Genomic DNA, 22450 nt, shown 5'->3' on the forward strand with positions numbered 1-22450 from the left:
TATGCTAACTAAAATAAAAATAGATACTGTCAATGCAAGATGTTAAATTTATTAAAATTGTTTAAAAGTATTATCTATTTCAAAGAAGAATGTTAATCACACACAAAGTATAGAGTTTATTTTGAACTATCAAAATTATAATAGTATTTTTGCTTTCTCATCTCAAGAATCGAAGTAGAGTTAGCAAAATTATGTATCTAGCATATTAGATAAATATGCTGTATTTCATGTTTGTACCTTATAAAAGTGAATAAGTATAAAAATTACATATATCTAATTAAAAATTATACTGGCTAAGAAAAAGTACGTAAGGGATACGCCTTCCAATTCTCATGTCTTACGCACGAGAGATTTGTTCCAATTTTGTGAAATGAAATACTTCACCAAGGAAGTAGCGCCTGACCTTTACCTTTAAGGTTCCGATTTTAAGTCCAGCTTGTGATATAGCTACACCTAATTCTAGACAGGTTAATGCAAGAACTATAAATAAAGGACAATTTTTTATAGTTGTGGGCTAAACGATATCAAATTATCTTGACCTCGACAGAGAAGTCACTACACGATAATCCACATTGATTATTTACATAAACTTGTAGTTTATGTAATAATATCGATATTATTTTATAAGATTATGTATTGCCGAGAAACTAATATTATCAAATATAAAACAACCCTTATGTTTGTAAAAAATGGACAGCTTTAGTATATTCCTTAACACTGTTAGTAAACCTAACGGATAATGGGTGAAGTTGGGTTAAAAATCACGGTTGTTGACCTGTTATCTCCTCATCTTCAACCTAGAGATGGCCGTCTCTGTTATTATACCCAAAAACAAATCCCTAATCAGTGAAAGATATATACCTACATTAATGGAAAATCCTTTGAGCAATGAAGAAGCAGTTAGCTTTCCCTCATATTGATCCTAATTCATGCTATCATTTCTCTTTTACTCATGGCTACGAGACGACTAGTGCAAACAAGAAAAGGTACTCACTCCTTTGACATTCTTTTTTAGTTTAACAGTAAACATAAAGGATAGGAGTATTTTATATCCAGTAGTATAAATAAGGGACAAAGATAGTTGTATACCCGTACTTAAGGGACTATCTAAGTTTATTTTCATATCTCGTCAAACTACTCGTATTAATTCATGAAAATCGCCTATAACTGTAAATCCTGTTTATCGTATCCGTTCCAAACCTACCGCCCCGCCCCGCCCCAGGAACAAGTCTTACATGGTGACAAACCTGAATGCCCGAGAAGATCAAAACACAATACTGATTTCCCTTGTTTTTTAGCAATCCAATAAAAAAGGTACTTTTTTTCTCTTCATTTGATTTTACTTGCTAAATGTCTGTTTTTGGAGTATTTCAAGGATACCCCTTGGTTTCATTAACTGCCGTTCGACCTTTTGCATCCATTGGATTTGCTCACTATCTTTCTTTCTTTCGTGGCATAACCTTTGTTTCTCATTCCATTTGACACATGTAAGAACTAAACAGAAAATTTTAGAATATTGTGCTCTTTTATTTGTTAGAAAAGAAGAGAGAGACCGACTATTTTTCCTTTCAGAAAATTGAAAATTCAATTAATAAAACTAGATAGGGGACAGTTCCTATAGACTAATAGAATGATAAGGACAATAATAATGTTGTATCCAGTTTGTTTGCTTCTTTCATTTATTTGTTTATATTCTTTTGTGCTCAATATTTGTCATTTTTCATGTTTAGGCGTTGCTTGGTACTTAGAGTTGTTTCTTTTTTTCTTTTGGGTTAGTTGGTACTTTTTGTGAAATTAGATCAATTTTCTTAAAACGCATTCCATTAGCATTAGAGTATTTGGTTATGTTTTTGCTTTCAGAAGTTTTTTAGGCAATAATTTCAAGAAAATAGCATTAGAGTAAAATTTTGTTGTGTGTTGTTTACTCATTTTCATTTCCCACCAAGAATAATTAAAGGAAGTGAAATAAGTGGTCTGGTTTTGTGGTAAACTAATTCCCGATACCCGATCTTTCAGTGTGTATAATTTTAAGTCTTCGGCATTTTCATTTATCAGGCTCCATTTACCATAGAACTGTTTCACCTGACATGTTATCTTCTCCTGCTTTATTTAATCTTACCTCAAGAACTATTTTGTTCTTTCGTTTGGTTTTGTTAGAGAGTGACACTAGTTTACATTCAAGATCTCTCTTTTACTTCCTTAATGGTTCAACTTTTGAACTGTTGCCGAATAGATACTTACACCTAGTAGCTTACAGTCATTGGTAGGGTTTTCAGAGCTTGAAATTTCAACATCATGCTTTCTCAAAAAAAAAAGAAAAAGAAAATTTCAACATCATCCGTTGTGTTTGTTGGTGTGAAATGGCATTGGTGAGCTTCAATTTCACGAGTTTTGCTTCCTGTAGTCTTCTTAACTTGAACCAATCACATTTCTACATTATCTTGATACATGTCTTTTTTAACAAAGTTAATCATCCGTTTACCACTTGAGTCTGCAAAGTGTTTTGCAAGCTAAGTCTGCAAAGTGTTTTGCCAGCTTAGTCCACTTGACGTCTAATGCTTATTATCAACAAGGATAAATGTTAATTTTTCCATTGTTTTCTTATGTAGGTTAATTTAAATCTTAAAGGAGCGAAAAAGCTTGATGACAACTTGGCAAATACACATTTTAAGTATTGATGCATGAGTTAGAAACCTTTTTTCGTAATCATGATAGGTTACCTCAATGAATAATCTATTTTTGGGTGTCATCTTATGGCAATACGATCGACTTGCAATAGTTACTTGTGGTTGTTGGTAATTAATCTCATTTGCTTTAATCAATATTATGTCATATCACGCACTATAGCAGTATGTAATGTAGGTTTCAAAACTAACAGTCTTAACAAAGTTATTTTTTTTTTTATATTCCCTCAAGGTACTTTGCCTGAGAACTCACTTAGTCCAAATTGGTTCCACTTGGGAGGCCTATTTTAACAAATCTTAGGCTTCCGCAATGGATTAAACTTGCCATGCCGCATCGTGTTGTCTCCGGCCGTTTTCCATTTATGGCAAAGCATTGATCAGGGAACAGAAGGGGTATGATCAAGGAATAGTAGGTACATGACAAGCGAGTACATCCATTACTCAGTGCTCTATTTAGTAATTGGACTGATAGCTGCAATACCCTCTTTGTTTTGCGGGAGAATCCCCTCTGATTATTTTGGTTTGGCACAATGCTCAGACTTATTGGTAGACGTGGATGTTTCTCTGCTGAACTAAATACATCAATTGCATTCTTGTTCATAGATTCTTCAGCAATCTTGCAATGGCACCGATCAATGACCACCAGTAAAAGAGTCCAAGACAGAAGCAAGAGGAAGCGGGTGCATGACCTTGAAATAGCCACAGAAAAGCACAAGGTCCTCTCCAAAGTCCTATTAATATTTGAAGTCCTCAAACAGGAGCCTCAACAAATCATATCAATTAGGGAACTTGATCAGTATAGGAGGCAAATAAACCTCCCAAAGCCCCATAAAATCTCGGCTTTTCTACGGAAGTCCCCCAAGCTCTTTGAACTGTACAAGGATCATAGAGGGATTTTATGGTGTGGTATGACAAAGGAGGCTGAAGGTTTAGTCCAAGAAGAGGAGGCTATTATTGAGCAGCAGAGTGATAACGCTGCAGAGCTTGTAACTAGGATGCTGATGATGTCCGTAGACAAGCGCCTTGCCTTAGATAAGATTGTTCATTTCAGAAGAGATTTGGGGTTGCCAATGGATTTTAGGAACCATTGGGTGCACAGATTTCCTGATTACTTTAGAGTTGTTCATCCATTTAAACCTTATGATGAAAGTGAGTATTTAGAGCTTGTGAATTGGAGATCGAGTTGGGCTATGACAGGGTTAGAAAGGAAGGCTCTGGGTGGTATGCAGGCCCCAGATGATCACGTAGCTGGTCTTCTTTCCTTGTCTTTCCCAATGAAATTCCCACCTGATTATAAACAAATTTTGTCTAGATATAAGGGGAAGATAGAGAATTTTCAGAAGCGGGAATACTTGTCGCCTTATGCAGATGCCAGGGAACTAAAGGCTGGAACACTGGAGTTTAATAAGAGGGCGGTTGCAGTGATTCATGAGCTGCTGAGCTTTACAATCGAAAAGAGGTTGGTGACAGATTATCTGACACATTTTAGGAGGGAGTTCGTAATGCCTCAGAAGCAGATGAGGCTGTTGCTTAAACATTTTGGAATCTTTTATGTTTCAGAAAGGGGTAAGAGGTTTCATGTATTTCTTAATAGTGCTTATGAAGGTTCTGAGTTGATTGAGAAGCACCCTTTGACTGTTTGGAGAGAAAAGGTTCTAAGCTTTGTTGGATACAGAAAGAAGAAGGAAACAATGGATACTCTTGAAGATTTGCAGGAATTCGTGGATGATGATTTGCTTGAGAATGAGTCAGAATATGAACGTGTTCACGTGGAAAATAACAAGCATAATATGGGTAGTTTGGAGGGAGATCTTCTGGAAGATGAATCTGAGATGGAGATTGAAGATGTTTATAGTGCATACAGGGAATGAGAAGTTAGAAGTGCATACTAGCATGAAGAGTTTTGAGGTCAGGAATCTTCTTTCATTGCATACAGTAGTCACAATTTGATTCTAATTGACATGTATTTATCTGCATTACATTGATTGCTTAACTTGTTAAGTGCTTTAGTTTCTTAAGGCAGATATTGTGAGTGGAAAGTTTAAACTCAGGCAACCATTTTTTAGCATTTCGGTTTGAGAACCAGGAACTATCATTTTAATGAAAACTTAAAACAGAAATTTGGAATGACAAGTGTCCAAGTAAATGCATTATTACCTTTCTAACAAAAAGGGTGTCCAAGGAAATACAGAAATAGTTATAAAAGGAAACAATCAATCACATAGGGAGATATAACAATCTCTCTTGAGTTGGAAAACATAAGTTACTTTTATTTGAGATACTGTCGTCATTTGGGAGGGTAGGGAATTTCAGAGTATACGGTACTTGTTTGATTAGTTTAAACTCTGCAGTATCATAATGATCATCTACTTTATCTTTCTGTTGCAAGATGTGTTCACCAATTTCACATTTCTTCTGTACATTTTGAGTCCTTGGTGCTTTGATAACAGTGAAGCATCTACTTGACATTGGCCAATATCTGTAAGAATCAATTCTTTACACACACACACACACACACACACACACACACACAAAAAAAAAAAAAACAGAGACATATATTTGTCACATGAAAAGTATAATTTTGATAATATACTACCGCAATATGTCTCACAGGATAAGGAGGTAAAATCTTACATTACCCTATGATTACATATTGGTTATTAATATGCTCTAATGGTTAGGCAATATAAGGTATGCCTAACTCCTGCTACATCCAAGACATCTTTTAAAAAGATACGGGCCTCCACTACTCGATTGACCATGCTAAGCGCTCAGATAATTTTGTATTAGAAATGAATTTGCATTGATTTGTAAGAAAAATTTATTGTGAGTTGTATATGCTTTATGAATGATGAAGGTGTCTGTTTTGATTCATTTACTCTCTCTAGTGGGTGTGTGTAAGTCTTCTATGAACGATCCGTAGTAGTAGAGATTTGATATGCCCTAGTTTAGTTTAATTCAAAAGTTCGTTTTATTTTATGGGTTGAATTGATTCTGTGCTAGTACTTTTAACAATTTACTTATGAAGATGATTTCATTCTTCTTTTCTTTTGCAGTCTGGTTTATTCGTGAAAAATAAACTAGTAGTGTCAGGTATGATGTAGATTTTAACCCCAAAACAGAAAGTTTCTGGCCCCTTATTTGGGTTGGTTACCAAGATGATGACCATATTGGTTTATATAAATGCTCTGAACTCTGAAGTTAATAGTTGTTCCTGCTGTCGTGCATTGTCCGTAGATGGTCCTACAAGGCTACAACCGTTTAATCACACAGTCTCACTAAAGTTATGGCTGAAGTTGATCTGCTAGCAGATTTCTTAAAACAAGTTTTGGTAGGTGTTCAATCATCTTTGGATCTGGAAAAAATCTTTGACTATTGGCAGCCAATTGATTATCATATGATTTCAAATTATTGTTTATCAAATTATTTGAACTGCTTCATCTAAAAGTTTAAACTATTAAAGATGGAATATATTTTTCTTTAAAGTCTTCTATATGCCCATGTTGTCTCAGCTGATACATTTTCTTTTTTGCTGGACCTATAATGTGAAATATTTTGTTGATGCATAATGGTGAGACTCAAGCCTAGGACCTCTAATTGCTCTAGTATCATGTAAAATTGTGTGGATTACCTCGTCCTAAGGCTAAGCTATTAAAGAAATGACACTTCTATTTATGTTTTTAGGTCTTCAAGATGTTCTCATCAAGGACGTGATGAAGGTGAATGATGTGAAACTAAAAAATTGGACTCGTATGGAATTGCTGCTCCAGGAGACCAAGAAAGATGTTCGCGATATCTTTGACAAGATGACAATAGACACACGACCTTAGGACAGTGCTGAATGAAAGATGTGGCACGGTGGAGTCATGGCAGGGGAATTTTAGAAATGTTTAAGGTCAAAATGATTTGTTATGTTGTTCATAGTAGTGAATATGGTAATTATGATGCCAACCTACCATGCAAATATCCCAAATGTTCCTGCAAATCCTATTGCCACTATGTTAAGTTCTTCTGTCAATATTGATAATGGGAACAAGAGAGGGGACTACTTGCACAAGTAGGGACTCAAGAGCATGTACTTTGTGAATTGTAGACATGCAAGCCACTGTTTAGTTCCTAATATACAGTCAAGGTGCACATATATGAAATGTGAGGAGGTTAGTATCTAACTAAATTTGGATCATCGTGTGGATACCTTTGACATGGATAATTTTAATGAAACTATTACTTAATAGCAGGCTAACGAGATTCGCAACCAATTACTTATAGGGACTATGTCGTGGATCTTTTAGAAACCCCTCAAGGCAAAAGACCAGGTAGAAATGAAATCCTAGATATGGAGATTCCCTTTCTTAGAAATTCTAGATATGACAAAAGATCAGACTCACGAGATTCACAATCAGGTACTCTTTATAGGGACTATCTATTCTATGCATGTTTGTAAAAAGAGAATGCTTCTTTCCTCTATTCTATTCCTACCGATTGTAGGTTAGATAAAATATACAAGTATTAAAGAAAGCTATTCAAGTACGCACATTGAAACATTTGAAAGGAAACAAGTAGGCTTCCATAAATTAATTACAAAAGAATTAAAAAGAAGGAAGTTAATATAGGCTATCTTCTGTTTAAACTAAGATCTTGGAAAAACCAATAAGCTTGAGAGGCACTTTCTTGTTTGAATGTTGCACTCGAACTGCTCCTAGCTGGGCTACCATCAGTACATTCTCCTCTTTCTAACTTGGCTGAAGCTGAAAAATTTCTCTCCTTTTCTTTATGCATATGGCTTTTTAACCTCTTTTTATTATTGCTAGGTCCAATACTTAGTGTTAGCTCCACATCTGCTTCCTCATCAATATTTCTCATCTTGGCATGGTCATAACTAGCACAAATAGTACTTGTTGAAGTTCCTTCTTGATGATCAGAAGGCAATTCAAGATTCAATCCTCTAACTGGCATTAATATTCTTGAGTTCTCACCTGAGCAACTGCCACTTCTTTCCCCTTGTTGATCAATTGTTAAACCATAAAGATGAACACTGTTAAACCCTATTTCTCTTGTGGATTGTTGTTGCCAAGTGGACAAGTTTTGAGAGATGTTGATCATAGACTTGTCTAATAATACTCTTGGATCATCTATCTTTGACATCTCATTCTTCAACTCTAGCATCAGTTTCCTTTGAAGATTGTATAGTCGGTGGAGCTCCTTTACCTGTTATTAGTTACATTTACTGACAGTATAAAAAATATTTACATAATCAAAGTTACTAAAAAGGCACGATAGCAGGTAACTTCCTATAAAAAGCTATAACTGGTGACATGATGAAATTATATATAACCTGCTATAAGAAGTAAAATTACATTGATATAATGATAATGTGCAGATTCTTTATACCGTCAATGCATTTCTTTTTTTTTTCCAGGTCAACATCAGATTCAAATACTGAGAAAGAAGACTTCTTTTCTTCTTTTTCTGTAGATTCATGCGCAGATAAGTTACTCATTAAAAAAAAAAATGAAATTTAATATAGTGTCATTGACGAGGCAGATTGTGAAGCATGGGATTCTGATCTGTGACAAACTGGATGATAATAAACTACTGTACGCCACCATTTATCTCCTCAATCTTAGGGGTGCAAATGGGCCAATTTAATTAGCATGTGGTCTTACTAGTGAATGACTATAATAAAAAAAATACGCCAATTTAAATAAAAGTATTTTTTCCATCTAGCTTATTTCTAGTGTAACTGATCCGAAATTCCGAATAGCCTACTGGATCATAATCAAGTCAAACCCCAAAAACGTCGACTACTCGCCTTTTCTTTTATATTATAAGAAAAGATTTGAAAGGAATTATTTTGGATAAAATAGTTCTCAGAATAGGAAAAGTAATTCCGGCAAGAAAAAAAGCTTTTCAAAAAATGCAAAATCAAAACCTACAAATAGCAATTAAGATGGAAGAATACCTGCTGTTTGAAAATGTTTTCATGTATGAGCATTGTCCTCTTGATGGATTCTACACTCTTCAATTCACCAATCCTATCCATTGAATATCCAACTTTGTGTAAAGTATCACCCAAGTTATACAATTGTTTCACTGCGAAATAGTAGTTTGGAGAATTAGCTATTGCATTTTTGGCGTATAAGAGTTTTGTTCCCATTCCTGCAATATTGACACAAAGATAGGAATGTCAATAGTGATATCCACCTTCCAAAGAGTTAAACCAAGGACTTAACAACCATTTTGCATGCAGTAGTTCTATCCTCTAAATTGACAAAGAGAGAAAACGAATATTGGGATGCCTATTGAATTCTTCCTTCTAACATTGGATTCTAACAAGGCTAAGAGCAGCGGATACGTATAAAAGACCAAGAGCGCTTATGCATCATTTGCTGTCGAAAAGCAAAAAAACCCTTCTTCTATACCAGACCTAGCGGAAGGCGTTAATGAAAATATTTAAGTAAAATAGCCATCAAATGCAAATTATTGTTGAAATGGAGTCCTTACTGAGGTACTTCTATTATCATGAGGCAGAATCAGAACATGGAGACCAACCCTAAGGACTGAATGCAGGACCAATAATTGGATTTCCGACTGCATGACTTGATTCCTCTTCTTCCACAATGCTAGCAGATATCTAAAACTATTCGTCTTTTCATTGCAAAATTGAAAAATCATTAAAATAGAAACTATTCTCCAGGTAAATGAGTCGCTCTGATAGGGTCATTCTGAAAATAGGGGATTAAAAACACACACAAAAAGAAAGGATAAGAAAATAATATTGCATTCTCCTAAACTCCTGTGACAATTTCTCATCAAGGTTCAGAGTCCTAATTCTCTTTACTCACACAAAAAGAGTGTCCAATTTTCGAGATAAGCTAGTCTTTTAGTAATTACTTAAGGGGTTGATTATGACTTAATTTTTAAGTATCTCTATGCTTTAACGCATGCAAAATTATAATCTAATCACATGTTAAACGGCAAATGTGATAGTATCGGTGGATGCTACAAGTTGATTAAGTTTGCTCGCTAGTTGGAAAAAAATAAAAAAGGAAAAAAAAAGGCAACACCCAAACTAGACAAACAGAGGCGAAAGTAAGATTTAAAGTGGGTTTAATAAATGAAATCTTATAATATATGTATGTATTATAAATTTGCGACATACATATATATAGAGATATAGTTCAAGTCAATAGCAATAGGTTCAGTTAAACTTTCTGAGAGGCCTCTAAATATTAAGAGTGTTTAATGTTAATACTGCGATGTGACATTCTATTTAGGACCAATTATAATATATTGCTTGATCATTATATATACCAGTCTAATAAGAAAAACTATCACGTATGTACTAGGTGTATCGCAACAATCCCATTGGGGCGAATATATATTGTTCCACCATTGTCAATTGTCATTTTTAATTATTGCAAATTGTTTGCTTTCACTTCGACACTTACAAACAAAGATCCCTATCTTTGAAATTTATACCATAATAAGTGTTTCAGTCACTATATTCAAAGATTAATTACGGTATATGTAAACTATAATGGAAAAGTCAAAAAATACTGCAAGGAATCTCATCTAAAGGAACACCAATTTGATGAAATTAATTGAATATAATTAATCTATCTTTTTTCTAGTGGTAAGATGCCTATCATATAATACTAGTTTTATCTTTGTCCCTTTTCCCTTAATTGGCATCAATCACGTTATAAACTTAAAATAAGGGACTATTGATATATACTCAAAGTTCTTAGCCACCCCAAAAGTCAAAATAACGGCAATGGATAAAACTTACGTATGACGCAAAAGATACCAAAATATATTAAAAAGTTAAAAAAACCGTTTGCAGAGAAAAAAAAAATGGAACAAAAAAGCACATACACCAATACACTCTGCCATCCCATCCAAAAGCAAAAAGTCTAGTTTTATTTTATTTTTCGCTTCAAGTTAAAAAAAGTTAGAAGCCTTTAATCTTCATAGTAAAATTTGAATTGCATGATAATTATAATTATTTCAAATCAAACGCTAAAAAGTTTGTCTTCATTAACCTGTCACCCATATACACATTGAAAAAAAAAAACAATGGGTTTAAACGGAATTGGAGTTTAAAATGCTCAACATAATGAAAATAAATTCACAAGGATCCTTTTTATTCACCAGGAATTACCCAACAGAATAAAATAATAAAAAGAAAGTAGAAACAAATATAGTTCCTCTAAGAGAAAAAGAAATTCAAAATCATGAAACATAATGGGGAAATTAAAGAACAAACCAAAAAGTAGAAATGATTGAGCTTACACCCTAATGAAGATAGAACAAATTACGATTCTCATTGCAAGACTATATAAGAGTTTAACGTCAAAAATAATGTTCTCATCAACTACATGCATTCTCGAGAAAACCCAAAAAAAAAGAAAAGAAAAAGAAGAAGAGGAAGTTACCTGAAAATTGAAGTTATGGGATCCAAGGAATTCGGTGAAGAGGTTCATTGAGAGACCTTTTTTCTTCTTAATTAATTGTTTCTGTGACAGAAAAAGCAAATTAAGGAGAGAAGAGAAGAGGAGGCAAACAGCAAATCACCAGTTCACCATCTTAATATCATGAGAGATGACACCTTTTCCTTGGAGAAACAACAAAGCACTCTTCCACTAATTAATTCATTACAAAAATTAGTTAATTAATAATTCATCTTGACAGCCTGTACTGTGTATCTGCATGTGTGTGATTATATATGTGACAGAAAGGAGTAGTACTAGAAAATGTTAATTACTCTCTTTAATTATATTAATAATAATGCACAAAAATATCAATAGGATTATGGAAGCAAAAAGGTTGCGAGATTAGAGGCTGACCTAGTATCGGTTATGGAGTACTATTAGGTTCTTAGTTTCAGCTCGAACTATATATGTATGCATATAAATAAAATATACTTATTTTGAACTTATTCATTCCGAATTTTGAACTCACTGAGGTGTTTATAAGTGAGCAGAAATATAATGTTTGGTCAAAGACGGATTCATAGTTTGAAGGTTATGAGTCTGCAATTTATTATATGTACATATTAATTTAGTGAATTTCTCAACAAATATATAGAATTTAGACCAAAATTAATAAATTCTGCCGAGCTATGTCCCTGGTTTAATTCTCGTTAGGTTGAGTTGCAAGAATTCTTCTCTTCAATTATCTTAAAGCAACGCAGGAAATTCAACCTGTGTAAACACGATTTTTATAATATATTCCAAAACTTTCTGAAGAAGTTTCTCAGAAAAAAATTAAAAAAAAAAATGTACAAAAAGTTATTGGACTATGTCCTATTTAAGAAAATGTATCACAGAGAATCAGATGAATAAATTAAGAATGGTCTAAGATTAGAAACAGAGTGATGTAGACATGATCCAACGTAGGACTGTACACAAGATATTCCAGACAGCTCTTTGTTAAACACGTACACTTGTACAAGTCTCCTACCTATTGGGAAATTTAGATTTTTGAGTCATTCAAAATCTTACATGTTAGATGTCCTTGTATTGTACACATTATTTTTACCCTCTGGGTAAGTCAACATTTTTACCCTCTAGTTTTAATTTATCTAGCTATCAATTTGTGGAAAAGTAATTTAATCTTTTTGCAAGAAAAGTTTATAAAATTGAAGGATGCCATTGGTTCCCTCTCTAAATGTTGGTATGGTGTCAACATGGCGGATTCTATAGTTTTGCTTAGGGGTTCGATAAAATTCAATAGCTTTGACTAAAATCTTTATTTAAAAGCTAATAAAGAATTTAAAACTCATAAACTAAAAAATTTAATTTCGCCTTTAGATGTGAGCTGACCATGTAAATAGCGCGAGAGGGGAACCTAAAAGAAATTAAAGTTGTTGGTGGTACCCCTAAATGGAGTACAAATAAGTTATAATAAAAGATTAAAAAACAAGTGCCTAGAACATGCTTGAAAATGTCTTTTAGAGAAATATAAAGTTCATTATCTTAATAGAATCGTATCAATAATATATAAACTAATTAAAATTGAGTTCTTCTTTTAATCTCCAACCAAACCCTCACATGAAAAATCAAAAATTGAAAAGACTTGATACTATTACTCCCTGTGCGCGCCAGCATGTGAGCGAGTTGACTATCACCAATTCTTATTAGCTGAAGCATCATTATTCATCGAAAAGATTGAGTTTTTATTAATGTCATCAGATCTCTGCATAATTTAGTCCTCTACAAAATTTAGAGAGCACTGATTGGATTTCCTTTTAATTACCACCAATATCTCCAAGTAGTAGCTAAAATCTTGATCATGTTAATTCCGATCGAGAAACCCAATAATCAAGATTTGCTGGACTTTACATCTGATTAATTAATAAAGATTGAGTTCAGATAGGTGATTATTTTACTAGGAGAGTGTCTCGTGATATACATATATACATGTGTGTTGTATTGGTAAAAAAAAAAAAGGCTTAAAACGTGGACCAATTAGCAGAAGACACATGGCAAGTATTACCTAATCAGTTTCCACGCACCTTGAGTTGTCTAAACCGAGGACAAGTAAAAGACTTCTCGGAAGTTCAATTCGAGTTTTCGAAAAAGATAATAAGTATCTGGTATCCCAAATACTTATAAATATACGAATAAGGAGGATAGCAGATCGTTAGATTTTGAAATATCTGGGAATTGACACTAACTCGATATTTGCAAGATTCAATATTAAATCATCCGTTATTTAAATGGCCGGAATGAATCATAATGACAACATGATTCACGAAAACGGCTACCCAGATCAGGCACTATAAATATCAATATTTGGTCACTTTGGCAAGGAATCCGAATCACTATCAATACAAAAAATAAGAAATAAGAAATAAAAAATCTATTGTTCTTTGCAATTTACTCTCTTTTATCTTCAGCAGTTGCTCAATCAAGCTTTGTTCAGACAAGCTCTTGTAGCTATATTGTTGTAATGACCTGACCGGTCGTTTTGCTTTTTAAATTTTTGTTCCTCTATTTATGACTCCCCGTATGTGCTTTTCCTATATTTTATGACTTGTGGGGACAGTTGGTTTGATTTTAGAAGGATCCAGATTGAATCCGGAACACTTTGGAGATTCAATCATCTTTCTCTCTTTCCCTCAAACCATTACTGAGGTGAGTGTTCGGGCAAGTGGAGTGATGGCTAAGTGAGTCAGTTAACGATAAAAAGGGAAGAACTTAAGGCTACCTTCCATTATAGTGGCCTAAGGTGGGCAAGTTTGACTTGAGTCAACATTTGTAGTAAATGATCTCGGAATCGGGATTGAAAAGTTCCAATAGGTTCGTATGATAATTTTGGACCAGGGCGTATGTTTGGATCGAGTTTTGGGCGGCCTGAGAGCGTTTCAATGCTTATTGTTGGAAATTGACATCTTGAAGGTTTTAGAGTTTTTTAAGTTTGATTTGAGGTAGACTTTGGTGTTATCAATGTCCGATTGGGCTTCCTCAAGCATCAACTCTCCCCATCCACATTAGGCACACAAATGCCCTGAAGCCTCGATACCTCATCATCACAAATAATCACCTCCTTGGCATCATCGTGCTGCATTGTGTCCTTATGGACAATCAAGCGAGGGTCATCATACTGATGCGCATTGATGTGCTCAAAGAAAGACGATCGTGAAACCACACAAGCAAGAACCCGGCTAGGCTCCGAAAAATACAACCTCACGAACCTGTTGGCTCAAGCCTGAACATCCAAAGCTAATTGTCTCTCCTCCATTAGGATAAAAGCAAGACTCCCCATGCTCTCAACCTTCCTACTGAAAGCATCGGCCACTACGTTGGCCTTCCTCGGGTGATAAAGAATGGTAATATCATAGTGCTTTAGTAGATCTAACCACCTCCATTGCATCAAGTTCAAATCCTTTTGCTTTAATAAGTGCTGGAGACTCTTGTGATCCATGAACACCTCACAGGATACGCCGTAAAGATAGTGCCTCCAAATCTTAAGTGCGTGAACAATGGTTGCTAACTCCAAATCATACACTAGATAGTTCTTCTCATGGGGCTTCAACTGACGCAAAGCATAAGCAATCATTTTACCCTCATGCATCAACACACATCCAATACCAATCTAGGAAGCATCACAATAGACCATATAAGAACCTGATGCTAAAGGCAAAACCAGAATGTGAGTTGTACGAAATGCAGCCTTAAACTTCTGAAATCTGTCCTCACACTCATCAAATCACTTGAATGGGGCACCCTTCTACATCAATCTAGTCAATAGGGCTACTATGGGCGAAAACCCCTCCATAAAACAACGATAATACCTAGCCAACCAAAGGAAAATCCAGATCTCCATAGTCGAAGACGGTCTAGGCCAGCTCTAAACTACCTCAATCTTCTTTGGATCCACCTTAATTCCATCATTGGACACCACGTGGACAACAATGCCTCTGAGTCTAACCAAAACTAACACTTGGAGAATTTAGCATATATCTTCTTCTACCTCAAAGTCTAGAGCACGATCATCAAATGCTGCTCATGATCCTTCCGGCTGCGAGAATACACAAATATATCATCAATGAACATGATGATGATGGTATCAAGATACGGCTATAACACACTGTTGTGCATGAAAGCTATTGGGGAATTGGTCAACCCAAAAGACATCACCAAGAACTCATAGTGACCATAGCAGATCCTAAAAGTCGTATTTGGAATATCTAAATCCCGGATTTTCATGTGATGGTACTCCGATCTCAAATCAATCTTCGAGAATACCCTAGCACCCTGAAACTGATCAAATAAGTCATCAACACATGGTAGTGGGTACTTGTTCTTGATAGTAAGCTTGTTCAGCTTCTTGTAGTCAATACACATCCTTATAGAGTCGTATTTCTTCTTCACAAATAGAATTAGAGCACGCAAAGGTGAAACACTCGGCCTGATGAAACCCTTTTCAAGTAAATTCTGAAGCTGTTCCTTTAATTCCTTCAACTCCAGTAGTGCCATGTGATATGGTAGAATAGAGATGTACTGAGTACCCGACACCAAGTCAATATCCCTATTGGGTGGCATCCCCGGTAGGTCTTCGAGAAACACATTTAGGAACTCTCTCACTATCGGAACTGATGTAAGCACGTGATTTTTGCCTCACGGACGATCGCTCCAAAAGAAAATAAAAATAGTGACAAATGGTTTCACTGTACAATTTTTCGATCTTTCCGTAACATGTGTTGTTGGTCATTTGTGGGTCTGTCCATTTTGCATCTAGTCATTATCAAACAAAAATACAAAATATGTGTCAGTAAAAGAAAATTCAAAAATAATAATAATATATATATGTGTGCGTCGTTCGTTCTAGGCTTTTAGTTAACTTACTTGAATATTTGGTGATAATTGTGTTAAAATGTTCCATTGTTGTTTAGTTTTAATTTCATTATTTTATTGTCTATTATTTTATTTTTGTTTTCAAAAAGAAAAATGAAACTAGAAAAAAAAACAAAAAGGGAAGAAAATCGGTTGGGCCCAAAATAAATGAAACAAAAACAGGCCCAAACCAACGATCTGACCCGGTCCAAACCAGGCCTGCCCAGGCACCTCCTGAAACGACGTCGTTTCAGGCAAATCAATCTGAGCCGCCCGTCCCAGCCGATCTAACGGTTCAGGACTTCTTTCAGCGACCCATGTTCAAACCCGACCCAAATAACCAGCCTGACCCAACCCCTCACTTAAATCAAACGACCCCGTTTAACTACCAAACGACCCCGTCTCATTTCTCAGCATCAGATCCAAGCCGTTGAGATCATCTGATCTAACGGCTCAGATCCAATCCCATAGACCATATATAAACCTTCTCTTACACCCACGCCCCCTATACCAACACCCCACCCCTTCGTCCCCAAGCTCAAAGCCGGACCTCCCATTAGAAACCCTAGCCGCCCCCGTCTCCCTCGCCATTAAAGCCGGCGGCATGGACGCCGGTGGCCACCTCCTGAACACCCTAAGCCCCCCTCACTCTCCTGAACATGGATCTGTTACTCCCTAGACTCGAATCACTTTCCTTCGACTCGAATCTTCATTTGAAGATTTGAGTCGAACCTGGACCTATGCCAAACCACCCCATCTTCATACCAGACACTCTCCTGACCTTCCTCGTGACCAAACCAAGCTTGGTTTGGTCCGAATCTACCACAACTCCTAAAAATCCAGATCTGGAAATCCAGAACTTGAAACACATGCACCTGGGGAACCCGGCCAGTTTCGACAAGGGTTTGAGGTCTAATAGACCTTAATCAAGGTGTTCTCATGTGAGAACACCCTGATTAAAGTTTGTTCGGCCTCAAGGGTTCGAAGTGGAATCAGAATTTGGGTCGTTTTTGATTTCAAACCTTTTTGGTAAGTTTTTCTTTCTTTCGTTTTAGTTAAGTTGTCAGCCTGTTCTGTTGTGTTGTTTGTTATGTTGTTATTTTTATTTCGGGTTTCTCCCATCTCTGTTAAAGGCCTTTTATTTGGTCGATTGTCTTCTGTTTGTTCTGAATACACTCTGTGATAAACATGATCGTCAGTTAGATTAATCGTCAAATGAACTAATTCATATAGGCCCAGTAATTTAACAAAAGTTGTCTGATACCCCTTAGGTCCCTGAACGTATTGTTTATGCGAGCGACTGATTATTACCTGCTATAATTAGTATAGTCGACTCGATAAATGTCGTCGATTAGTTTTCTATAACTAATGAATCGAATGAGCTAATAATGTCGCATGACTAATGAGCCTGTATTGTGATTTGAATGATGGGCATTACCCATGAATGGTAGTCTGTAACTACATTGTAAACAATTAAAGGCCAGGTTGGGGCAGTCCTGAAATCGAATGTTCAAAGCCCGAAATGCCCTGATGCTACAATAGGCAGGGGCAGTAATAATCAAGGTTGACAGGGGTATTCTGGGGTGTTAAAAAGAACAGAAGTAATTAGTTTAAGTGGGCTGACAAATGGGGTACTAAATTAGGATTAAACTAATGCCAATGGGGGGACAAGACACAAAAGTATGGGTTTAAAATGAATAAATAAAACGAGCCCATAACTCTTGATTAAACAAAGACCAGGCGTGGGGAACAAAGGGGCTGGCACCAAAGATGCTTAGGCATGGGCTTAAAGGGTATGGGCATTCTGCCAATTGGCAGGGCAGGCAGCTCAGCTGTACTGGTTCATTTGGCCTATAAATAGGCCATTTGATAACTTAAACAGGGCTGGACTTTTAGTCTTCAGAAAAAGAGAGAGAAAAGACTGGAATTTTTAGGTCTCGAGGGTGGACATTTCTTAGTCTTCAGAAAAGAAAACAAGAAACATAAAGTCTCAGAATATTGTAACCAACACTGTCTGAAAATTACATAAGAATTTATGTTGGTTTAGCTGTCTTGACCAATTACTATTGTTTGCCTGTTCGAGCTGCTTGTGGTTGTTGAATTGCTGGGGTGTTTACATTGAATACTCTGTTGTCTCTGCTGGTTCCTACTCTGTTTCTGGGATTTGTTGTTTGTGGTTCGACTACTCGGGAGCTTCATCTTTGTTGGTTGATTTTGTTGCTGTGTTGTTGCTGTGTGTCTGCTGCTGCTGTATTCGTTGCATACTACTCAACTGATCACTCTCTTTCTTCCTTTCCTTCCTATACCAGGTACACACCCAATACACTGTCAGATGTAGCTGGAAATTTGAGCATGAATGTAAATGAAAGACCTGAAGAATTTTGTTTATATACATAGTTTGCCCTTTTAAATATCATGTAATGTAGGAAATTTTATGCCTGTTTTGGATGCTGGAGATAGCCTTCAGGCCTGATAACTATCAATGAATGTTAGTTGAATGTTAGATTGTGTATATAGGATGGTGATAAGAGTATGCCTAAGGCAACAAGTTGTATCTCAGATTTAGTGCAATAGTGTAGTATAAGCATGTAATGTATGCCAAGCATAAAATTCGTACACTAAATAAGTTCTTTCCTTTCCAATAAATTGCTATATATAACTCTTAAAACCATGCCTTAAGATCAGGAACACAAATTCAGGGCCTCAACCTCACAAGGGTCGAGTTCAGGCCAAAACAGGCCAAGCCGGCCTGCTTCGAACAAGCAGTGGCCCAGGTCTGGCCAATCACGCTGGGCTGGATTTGGGCCCGTGATTACTTGTTCGGACAACCTCGTTTCTGATTTTAGGCATTTCTGAATGTTGTTACAAACAACTTGCAAGCATGTAATTAATTAGGACTATCTACTGTTTTCAATTGATAAGGACAAACGCGATAAGAAACGTAGTTGCTATAGGATATCCTTTTAAAATAAGAACGAGATGAGCCTCGATGAAAATAAACAAAACGTGCAAATGCGGGGCCCTTGTTTAAATGTATATTATCGAAGCATTTAGGTTCCGGGACGGGTTGTTTAGCAAATCCCACAACCCTCCTAAAATAACAACACGATAGACTCTTTAGGCGCGTCTTTAATAATGTAATTTTCTTAAACTCGGGTGCGCATTGATGTGACCCAAATCCAAATCTCAACGGAGTCAAAGTATGTCGACGACCACGGGTACATTGATTGTAACGCGGTTCGAGATACATTTTCACAACGTTGCAATTCCTGATAAAAACAGTAAAAATGATAAAGCGGTTAAAAGTTAAATTTTGCACATAAGTTCACACTTGTATAAAATCAGATAAACAAGCCGAATATGACAGTTGAGCGACCGTGCTAGAACCACGGAACTCGGGAATGCCTAACACCTTCTCCCGGGTTAACAGAATTCCTTATCCGGATTTCTGGTACGCAGACTGTAATATAGAGTCATTATTTTCCTCGATTTGGGATTAAGATTGGTGACTTGGGACACCCTAAATCTCCCAAGTGGCGACTCTGAAATTAATAAATCATACCCCATTTCGATTGTCCTTTAATTGGAAAAAACTCCCCTTGCGCCCCATCGGGCGCGAAAAAAGGAGGTGTGACAACTGACTCAACGGTAGGAGTATCCAAACTAACAATCCTCACAAAAGCTAAATATGCCAAGTACCCCTTCTAAACCATCTGTTGTTCCCTTAGAAAAGACACCACCATACTAGGAATATGACCCAATGAACCTCTCCACTCCAACCTCGGAAACCCCAGCATAACCAACATCACAGTCTTAGCATGACCATCAAGAATAGCGTGATATGGTGACAACCAATACATGCCTAAAATCACATCAAAACCTACCATATTGAGTAATAGAAGGTTAACCCTAATCTCATAACCCCTGATAGCAAACAAGAACAATAGACACTGTCTACTATAATAGAATTCTCAATAGCTGTAAACACATAAACAAGGGTACTAAAAGAATTGTGAGACATATCCAAATATGAAGCAAAATAGGATGACGTATACGAATAAGTGAAACCTAGATCAAATAAAACTGATACATCTCTATGACATGCTAGAACAATATTTGCGATGACAACATCTGATGCAACAACCTCAGTCTTACTAGGGAAAGCATAACAACATGCCTGGCCTCCCCCTCTAGGACGTCCTCTACCCGCTAGTACTCCACCCCTAGCTGGATGTGTAAGTTGAGTAGCAGTTGGAGCAGGAACCATAGCCTGAATACCCTTCAAGGTCCATCCCTTTGAAGCCTAGGACAATCTTTCACCATGTGACTAGTATCACCAGACTAAAAACAACCTCTCTGCGGGCATGGCTGCTGGTACTGAGCGTAGCCCGGTCAGCTAGAGTAGCCACTGCATGAACCCCGTACAGAAGGTGCACTAAAAGATGACTGTCCCATATGAGTACCGTGAGGTCCCTGATTAGTTGGAGCACCATGAGTAACTTGAAGTGCAGACAGTGGTCAACTGGTAAAACCTCTTCCATGATGGATGTTTCCCTAGAGTAGGCCCCCCCAAATACTCCAAAACCATGAGGCTTCTTAGACTCCCTATCCTACCTCTCCTAACCGTGGATACGCTCCAAACTCCTAGCGATCTCCACAACCTACTGAAAGGGAGTATCAATCTCCAACTCCCATGCCATCCAAAATTTAAGACCATAATTGAGTCCCTAAATGAATCTGCAGACTCTCTCTCTAACAGTGGAAACCAAAATAGGTGCATGATGAGACAACTCAACAAACCTCATAGCATACTCAGACATAGTCATAGTCCCCTGGCACAATTACCGGAACTCAGTATGCAATGAATCCTTGAGGTCTGTGAAACGAACTCCCTCAAAAAGAGATCAATGAACTAGGCCGAAGTAAGTGGCACTGCACTAACTGGCCTACTCTCCACATATGCCCGCCACCATCTATATGCCGACGCTGTATCTAGAAAGTAGTAAGGTCGACCCCGCTTGACTCCATTATGCCCATAGTACGCAGAATATGATGACATTGTTCAAGAAAACTCTGTGCATCCTCAGAAGCTGTGCCATTGAAAGTAGGAGAAAAATACTTCTTGAACCTTTCTAACCTCTTCTGCTCCTCCTCTGACGCCAGTAGCATAACCTCGTGTTGAACCGCAATAATGGGCTGCACTGGCATAACACCTAGAGCCTGATCAACATGAGCTTGCTACTTTGGAGTACGAGTGGTGGGAGTTTGAGCTCCTCCTCAGCTTAAGAAGTAGCTGGTGCAACCACAATTAATACCGCTTGAACCAAGGTACTAAACATGCTGTGGAGATGTGCCAAAGTATCTTGAAGTCCAAAGGTAGTAACAGGCACCTCGGGTGCCTACTACCCAATCGGAGCTGCAAGTGGTTTCTCAACTGCTGTTCTAGAAGGTGCTCTAGCTATAACACGTGCCCCTCCTTGACCTCTACCTCAGACCGACATCTCCTGGCTCTTGTAGGGGGCACGAGTAGCTGATTATCTAATCCGGTAGAGTGTGTCCTTACCATCTATGAGAGAAAAGAAAGACAAAAGCTCAAATTCTGAAATTAATAAATCCACACGATAAGGAGTGAATGAAGTGAAATTTTCTAAAGAGTTCTATAGCCTCTAGGAGATAAATACAGATGTCTCCGTACCGATTCGCAGGACTTTACTAAACTTGCTCATAACTCGTAGAACATATGAATCTAAAGCTCTGATACAAACTTGTCACGACCCATATCATTCCACAAGAGTCTTGATGGCACCTAATTTCTAAAACTAGCTAAGACAGTCTCTTAACATTATTTAACCAATTAAAAGCTTGATATAACACAATACAGTTTAACATAAATGCTGAAATAAAAGTAATACATGCCCATAGTGGAAATACTCAACATAACTTCCCAGAACTAGGTGGTATAGAATTACGAGCTCTAACTGAATACATGAGAATATCTCAAAATACAGTACTATCTGAAATACGTTAACAGTAGAACAAAACAAATAGGGTGACTCTGAGGCCTGCAGTCGGATCATGAAGGGATACCTTGAAGTATCCAACGTACCGAATGCCTCACTGATGATCAACCCAATCCGAAGTACCTGGTATCACACAAAAATATGCTGAAGCGTAGTATGAGTACACCATAATCGGTACCTAGTAAGCATCAAGACTAACCTTAGCGGAGTAGCAACAAGGTTCAAGTCACATGATACTTAGTAGACAAATAACCTGTGCAGTGAATATATCAAAGAAACTAACAACATAAATATAACTAAATGCAGCGACAACAATCTCTTTAGAACGTGTAATAACAACTCAGTATAGCAAAACTCATCTTGACCACAACATATCAAATAGAAGTGAGGCATGTGATAACAC

At 36.8% G+C, this 22450-nt stretch overlaps 2 protein-coding genes across 8 annotated transcripts; one reads left to right on the forward strand and one right to left on the reverse strand.

The window, feature by feature from the left end:
- Positions 1–745: 745 nt before the first annotated feature.
- LOC107815324 (protein WHAT'S THIS FACTOR 1 homolog, chloroplastic) lies at positions 746–6858 on the forward strand. 6 transcript variants are annotated; one of them, XR_012702037.1, is made up of 5 exons: positions 746–986; positions 2917–3097; positions 3288–4592; positions 5741–6015; positions 6369–6858. XR_012702037.1 is itself a non-coding variant. In XM_075236829.1 (4 exons), the coding sequence occupies exon 3, from the start codon at positions 3215–3217 to the stop codon at positions 4553–4555; it is 1341 nt and encodes a 446-aa protein (XP_075092930.1). In that variant the 5' UTR covers positions 750–986; positions 1223–1314; positions 2917–3214; the 3' UTR covers positions 4556–4592; positions 6369–6858. The 6 variants fall into 6 exon arrangements, 3 of the variants coding, with proteins under 3 accessions (XP_075092930.1, XP_075092931.1, XP_016496370.1); XR_001654724.2 differs by having other exon boundaries at positions 747–986; positions 2917–4592; positions 5741–5777; positions 5922–6015; XR_001654723.2 differs by having other exon boundaries at positions 747–986; positions 2917–4592.
- A 263-nt stretch (positions 6859–7121) lies between these two features.
- LOC107815325 (uncharacterized) lies at positions 7122–11357 on the reverse strand. 2 transcript variants are annotated; one of them, XM_016640886.2, is made up of 3 exons: positions 11123–11357; positions 8647–8843; positions 7122–7892 (listed from the first exon to the last, which is right to left on the reverse strand). In XM_016640886.2, exons 2-3 carry the CDS (start codon positions 8839–8841, stop codon positions 7299–7301), a joined length of 789 nt encoding a protein of 262 aa, XP_016496372.1. In that variant the 5' UTR covers positions 8842–8843; positions 11123–11357; the 3' UTR covers positions 7122–7298. The 2 variants fall into 2 exon arrangements, with proteins under 2 accessions (XP_016496372.1, XP_016496373.1); XM_016640887.2 differs by lacking the exon at positions 11123–11357 and adding an exon at positions 9189–10205.
- Between the last annotated feature and the right edge of the window lie 11093 nt (positions 11358–22450).

This window comes from Nicotiana tabacum, chromosome 18, assembly GCF_000715075.1.
Source record: "Nicotiana tabacum cultivar K326 chromosome 18, ASM71507v2, whole genome shotgun sequence".
Lineage (NCBI taxonomy): Eukaryota > Viridiplantae > Streptophyta > Magnoliopsida > Solanales > Solanaceae > Nicotiana > Nicotiana tabacum.